We start from the raw sequence: 7,458 nt of genomic DNA on the forward strand, positions 1-7,458 counted from the left end.
CAGCTAAACTAGTTACACAAGTATTACAGACAATTAGGGCTCACTAGCAAAAAACCCCATCCAAATAAATAAATAAAATAGGATAGCTCAGTACAGATAATAACTTGGGGGCAAGGGTATGTTTGTATATTAACAAGTCATAAAAACATCATTGTGGGTACATCCTGAAACAGGCAGCCACAGAAGGGATCTTTAGACCTATACAGTGTGCTGTCTCCGGATCCACTTGGATTCTACAGGGGACTGATTATATGAACATGCCTGCTATTACTTCTGTTCTGCCCAAGGTTTGGGCCCCTTCTCTGGACATGGATGGCCTGTAATGGCAGGTAAAGCCATGGTGCATCAGAGGACAAGACAAGGGTGACTATTTAACTGCAACTCCTGGCTAACTTCCTTGGTTACCAGCCTGACTGGACCCATTCTAATAGCAAGTGTCCCCCTAACTTTTGGGCCCTGCCTCAGTCAGTGGATAGAAATAAAAACAGGTTACAGACCACAGCACAGATGACAAGTGATAGTCATGAAGGAACCACCAAGTGTGAGACGGCAAATATGATGAAGGACTACAGATGTCACAGGAAAGGAAAATATGTCCTTGTTGGGGGAAAGATGGGACAAAAAAGACTCCATTTTAAGTGAGGGTCACTTCAGTTCACTTAAACTATAGATAAACTTACTCCCTCAACCCCTCCCATGTAGCTAACAATAAATCCACTTAGAGAAAACAAGGATCATAAAATAGGAACAAACAGAACAAATTGTGGAATAAGGCAAACGTTAAGCCACACTGCCCTCTGACAGGTAGATGGTCAAGTGTCTGGGAAATGTAAACCTTATGGCAATTGTGTGATATTCTTGTAATATTCCTGAAAATGTAATAAGGTAATGTGGTTACTATGGAAGCCTAAAAAGTATATAACCTAAAAGCCAACTTCAGGCTGGTACTGATAAGTTTGGGAGTCCTGACCCAAAGTCAGGGCATTTGTTGGTCACAAACATGCAATAAAAGTGTTCTCGTTCCTCTGCACTTGGTCTCTGTTGTGGGGGTTTATATTTGCTTGCTGTCATCTGCTGCTACCGGTCAAACTGGACCTTATGCTGGCTAGGAAGGCACTTATGCTGCTTATGCCCCAGCCCCAGGAAAACACATTACTGTACAGTACTTGGTATTCAGAACTAATGTGTTTTCACCTGTTGAAAATAGCTCCTGGATCAGTGGTTTGCACTCCTAGCTACCCACTGGAAGCACTTGTAAACATTGTAAAAACAAACTACCTGTGTCCAGATCCTACCTCACACAACACAATGCAGAAAGACTGGGCATCAGAAAGCTTTCCACATGCAACTGTAAAGTACAAACAGGGCTAAACCTGAACTAGTGATAAAAACTGTTTTAGAGTAAAACTCTAGATAATATTATGTATAACTATCACTTGAAATAAATTATTCAGACTTAACTGAAATCAGAAAAAGCTTAAGCAAAAATGCCTCAAACCAGGCTGGGGAGATGGCTCAGTGGAATAAGCACTTCCCTGGCAAGCGCAAGGGCCTGAGTTCAATCCCTGGTTCCACAAAAAAAAAAAAAAAAAAAAAGCCTCAAACCAGCATTTGCTCAAATAATGGTACTGGTTCTTACAAAACTGAGTGGAAGATGTAATGAATATTAACTATCTCACACCCGATCACATAAAATGAAATAATGTAGCAAGGATCAAGTGAACTGGATTTTGTCACAGAAAGAGAATTTCATGAAATGCACTGGAGAAGTTTACTACAAATGTGTTAGGAAATACCAGTCATTCCTCCTTGTCCCAATATCAACAGAATGCTGTTGTCTCCCTTCTAACCTGCATCTGCTTGTAGCTTTCTTGCTCTCTCTTCAAAGTGGCATCAGCTTCATGCAGTCTCTCCTGAAGAGTTTGCAGAGCTTGATTCTGTAGGCTACTTCCTTCACTGTGATCCTGCATTATTCTAAAAGAAAATGCCGCATGAGTCAAAACACATATTTCCATGGGGTAAAGGGATAAGGAATAATCATCTTTACAGAATCTGTTAGTCAAATAAAAAAGATGGCCTGTCTAAAACATCTACGGAAAACCTTTTTCCTTTCTAATAGAATATAATCTATATTTTAAAGGTTCCAAATAGAAGCATATAGCATATGCCAGTGATTAAGAAAGCTAAGTTCTTCAAAGACTTTTAAATTCAGACTCTGGGGCTGGGGAGATAGCTCAGCAGTCTAAGGGCCTGTGTGACAAGTGCAAGGACCAGTACTGCATGCTGTGCTGGCTTCTGAGCCCTGGGTGCATCATGTAGGCCACTGAAACAGGGCATGGTGGCACAAGTCTATAATCCCAGTGCTGAGGAGACTGAGACAGGGGGATCACTATGAATCCAAGCTGTGTAGCAAGACCCTGTACTAAATGAAAGATTTTTAAATTTAGACTCTACTAACTGCATCAATACAAATTATTTCTTTCTTTTTTCTGGTGGTATGAGGGATTAAACACAGGGCCTTTGCACTGAGCTACATCCCTAGGTTTTTTTGTTAATTTTATTTTGAGACAAGATCTTGCTGTTAAATTACCTAGGCTATACTCAAACTTATTCTCCTGACTCAGCCTCCTAGAGTATTGCGATTATAGGCATACGCCATCACACCCTGTTGATTAATCCATTTTAAGTGCCCACATGTCCATTACTGCCGAAAGACATTTTCCCTCTTGTAAATTTTCATAAACTAGGACACAGTGCAGTGCTCACTGTTACTTGTCCTGGAAAGAGAGGACCATTCTAACTTATGCACTTTATTGCTACATGACTGACCGTGACTTCTCACTCTGTAGGGCTTCGAGTGCTTCTGTGCGAGTCCTGAGTAGCTGGTCAGCCTCCTGGAGTCTTACTTTCAGGACAGCCAGCTGAGAGTCCTTTGCAGCCACTGCTTCTGTCAGGTCATCAACTTGGGCTTGGAGTTCTCGAGTTATTCGATCACTCTTTGAATGGTCAGCATTCCATTTTTCAACTCTTGCTCTTGCTTTGTTTAATTCTATAAAAATTAAATTTCTCCACATAAGCAAAACTAAACATCTTTTTCACAGCACAGCTTTTCCACAGCTGTCCCTTTGGAATTTAATTTTTTTTTAGTATAGGGTCTATAGGGGTCTCAATACACAAATCGGACTCACAGTGGTCCTCCTGTTTTCAGCCTCCCAAGTGCTGAGATTACAGGCATGAGCCACCACGCCCAGTCTCACTCACTGTCTCAGCATGCCCTGGGGGCGGGGCTGGCACAGCAGGCCTTGGGATCCAACTTCTGGCCCCTGCACCTGCTTGCAGGCGCTTGAATCTGCTGAGCTATTTGGCTGGCCCTAATTAATCATTTCTGAGGAACTTGGGTTTTTTACTCTGGGGCCACTTCACTGCACAATTCCCAAGGGCACTATTTAAACTGAATTCCATGGAGCAGAGCACCGGACCTTTACATAATTCCATCTGTGGTTCATGGAACAGCTCCCCTGAAAGTTCAGAATAATCAAATAAACTTGATAGGCCAGGTGTGGTGGTACACAACTGCAATCCCAGAACTTGGGAGACCAAGGCAGGAGGAATGCAGTAAGTTCAGGGCCAGCCTGGGCTGCACAGTGTTTAAGACCAACCCGAACCACAAGTGAGACAATGTCTCCAAAAAGACGAAAAAGAAATACAAACAAACAAAATACATCAACACAGCAAACAAAAAATTTAGATAATGATGAGTGTGTAGTTCCTACCATTCTTAAACTCTGCAGACTAAAGAAAGACCACACTAGTCAATATTCTGTTTTGGGTTGGGAGGAAGATGATAGATCCCATTTTCCAATTTGGGTCTTATACTTCTATGAAAATGGCATTCTACAAGTCTCATCTAAACTACATCTAATCAGATATAGTTTTTGGTTTTGAATGTTAAACTCCTAATCCTGAACAAATTAAATAAAACTTTACCTTCTTGAGTTTCTTTGGATCTTTGAATTAATGAGGCCATTTCCTGGTTTAAAGATTGAACTTCATTCCTCAGCAGCTGATTCTCCAGCCGGAGATTAGACAATTCATGTGATCTGCCATTGTCACTGGGTGCTGGGTTCTGGTCAGAGTGAATAGGAGCATTACAGGTCATGGTTTCCTTTGAAGAATGCTCTTGGCCTTCAGGGTTAGGATCTGAGGTACTTGCAGCATCTACAGAAAACAAGTATCACACACAAACCTGTTACACCACGATGCTCCCCAGGTGTGCATCAGCAGCTTACTTTCTGGTGGGGCACTGCTGGCTCAGGTTGACTGTTATGGCTAAAATACCATCAGTTCTCCTCAGACCTCCCAATGATGAAAATGCACTCTGAGAATTGGAGCCTACAGTCCTCTAACCATCTCAAAGTATGGACACATGGAATCAAAGGTGATAACAAAAGAATACAGTCCAGGAAGAAGAAAACCAGAGATAAACTGAGTCGCTGAGTTTTGGTCTTTCTCTCTCGCTCTCTCTTTTTTGTCTCTGAAATGTTTCTGAGTGAAAAAAAGGTCTCAACAATGAAGATATTGGGAAAGCACAATAGAACAGCTGTGAGTTTCAAGGTCAAGAAGAGGAATAATCTAACGAGAATATGAAACACCTTAACAGATGCAGAGCCTCATTAGGATTCATCTTTCATTACTAAATGTGACACAAGTACTTTTTACCTACTTGAAAAATCATATAATAAATTAACTACACCTAAATGACAAAATGGAGAGAGAAATTTTGCAAAAGTGAAGGGGACCAAGAGATGGAGGGAAGGAAGGGCGGAATGAAGAAAGGATTCAGGCATGTGAGGTTCAGGTACCAACTCCCCACAATGAATGTAGTTGTGACTACTGCAGACAGACTGGCAAGACTTGTTTCTTGGAAGTTAGATAAGCAAATAGTTAATATTCACATGAGAAAATTCCCAGAATTTTTTTTTTTTTTTTTGAGAGAAGGTTTCATTATGTAGTTCAGGCTGAAATCACTAAGTAGCCTAGGCTGGCCTCAAATTTACAGTGATGCTCCTGCCTCAGGATTACAGGTACACAGCATCACAGTTAGCTGGGTCTCAGAATCTTAGCGATCAAAGAAATGTAAATTAAAATTACAGTGTGAACTAGTACTTACTGCTAGGATGACTAAAATAAAAAAGGCTACACCAGTGTTGGGGAGGATATGGTGCAACTCTAATAATTCATACATTGCTCAGATGCAAATACATTATTTTGGGAGCACAAGATAGCACAAGTACTGTGGGAAAATATTTCATAATTTCTCATGAAACCAAACATGCCCATTGGACCTAGTAGCTCCATTCCTAGGTAGTTATCCAAGAGAAATGAAAAGTTTGCCCTCCTTCCAAAAAACAAGCACAAAAATGTCAACAGCAGCCTTTTCATAATGAAAAACTAGAAACAGCCCTGATGTCCATAATGAGAATGGAAAACCTTTCATAAACTCTTATGATAAAATTCATAATAAAAATACTAACATCGAGTCTCACTAATATCACTGTATAAAAGGCCAGATTGGAAAATGTACATATTGTATGATACCATTCGTAAGAAGTTTTAGAGCAAGCAAACGCTGAAATGAAAAAAAAAAAAATTAGAACAGTGAGTACTTTTAGGGATAGGGTAAGGAGATTCACTGGAAAGGAACATTAGAAACTTTCTGGGGCCACTCAAAGCCAATAAAGCATGATAAAGCACAGCTAGAGAGCAGAGATGGCAAACCTGTCAGAAACCAAGTGACAAAACTGCAACCTAAAAACCACTTACTTATCGCAAAGTGCCAGTTAAACACTGACTGCAATTAAACTAAATACTCCATGCTTGGTTTCTGGGCTGATGCTGGGGCAACCTGGCTCGTGTGCCAGTGGGGCTGCGTGCCCGGTGTGGCACGCATGCCATAAGTTGTCACCACAGATATAGATACTTTTTTTTTTTTTTTTTTTTGTATTTTTAGGGAAGGGTCTACAGGGTGTTCAGGATCTCACTACTAAATTAATGCAATTTTTTTTTTTTTTTTTTTTTTAAGGGACGGGTCTACAGGGTATTCAGGTCTCACTACAAGATTGGACTAGTAGTGATTCTCCTGCTTACAGTCTCCCAAGTGCTGGGATTAAAGGTGTGCACCACTATGCCCAGTCTCAAAGTCTCAGCACGCCCTCGGGGCAGGGCCAGTGGGGGGAGAGGGGATCAAACCCCCCCTGCGCCTGCTTGCAGGCACTTTAATCCACTGAGCTATTTGGCTGGCCCTCTTGATACAGACATATCACTTGCCTGCAAAGCTAAATTTTTTGTGCATTTCAAAATATATGTTATTTAAAAGGAAAAAAAAATATAAAAAATTAATGAAGTAGAGGGAAGGGAGTGGTAGAAATTTAAAAATGGGAGTGTTAATTAAAATTGAGGCTTGAGGGCTGGGAGATAGCTTGGTGATCTAAGTGCCTGCCTGGCAAGCACAAGGACCTGGGTTCGATTCCTGGCACCACATGCCATGCCAGCCCTGCAACCCTGGGCATGCCGGCCACTGAAACCAGGTGTGGTGGTAGACACCTGTAACCCAGGTGCTGGGGAGGCTGAGACAGGAGGATCACTAGGAGTCTGAGCTGCATTGTGAGACGCTGTAGCAAACAAGTAAAAGATTTTTTAAAAAATTAAAATTGAGAAAAAAATTAAAATTGAGGATTGATGGTAAGCATAGTGAACTCATTGTATTACTGTTTACTTAGTATGAACTTGAAATGTGCCATATAAAAATTTTCTGAAACTGTAAAAAACCAGATCAAACAAGTAAGTTAAATGGAAAAAAAAGGATTTGAAAGCACAGACTACAAATTTAATGCAAAAATACACATAAAAGTACGCAAGTAGAGTACATCTTCTTTTCAAGGATATATGGAAAAGAACTGACAATGGGGACATAAAAATGAAATTTTGTTTAAAGAACTGGTATACAATTAAGAAAGAAATCAAAACCAGGAAACTCATGAGTGGAATTAAGGGAAAAGTTTGAAAACTCATGGGCCGAGAAGTCTGAAGCAAAATCAGCCTGGAGCAGGTGTGTCTCAGTGGTACTTACTCAGCATGTGGGTCTCATCCTAAGCATCACAAAAATTAAAAAAAAAAAAAAATAGAATGTAAGACTTAAAACATGATTTTTAAGAGTACACATTTGCTTACTCAGCAAACTGCAAGAGGGTAGTGTAGGAAGTCCATGCATTGAATCAATCTTAAAAGCAATCCTAACTTTTTCTTTTAATAGCAACACCAAAACAAGTATTTTAATAGGGCCTGTGCGGTAGCACACGGGGCCAGCACAGGAGGGCTGTACTCTCAGGGACTATGCCCTCCACTCTTATTTGTAGCCTCAAGTAAACTGAGTGGAAAGAAAAAAAGCGGATCATATAT

General features: G+C 40.6%; 1 protein-coding gene across 1 annotated transcript in view; it reads right to left on the reverse strand.

Annotated features, from left to right (window-relative positions):
- The window catches only part of Golga5 (golgin A5), a 53,734-nt gene that overhangs the window by 36,919 nt on the left and 9,357 nt on the right, over positions 1–7,458 (reverse strand). The window contains exons 3-5 of the mRNA XM_004635156.2: positions 3,988–4,218; positions 2,830–3,049; positions 1,851–1,974 (exon numbers count right to left, since the gene is read on the reverse strand). Of these exons, the coding sequence (XP_004635213.1) occupies positions 1,851–1,974; positions 2,830–3,049; positions 3,988–4,218 (575 nt within the window). The remainder of the gene's footprint in view (positions 1–1,850; positions 1,975–2,829; positions 3,050–3,987; positions 4,219–7,458) is intronic.

This window comes from Octodon degus, unplaced genomic scaffold, assembly GCF_000260255.1.
Source record: "Octodon degus isolate 3935 unplaced genomic scaffold, OctDeg1.0 scaffold00070, whole genome shotgun sequence".
Lineage (NCBI taxonomy): Eukaryota > Metazoa > Chordata > Mammalia > Rodentia > Octodontidae > Octodon > Octodon degus.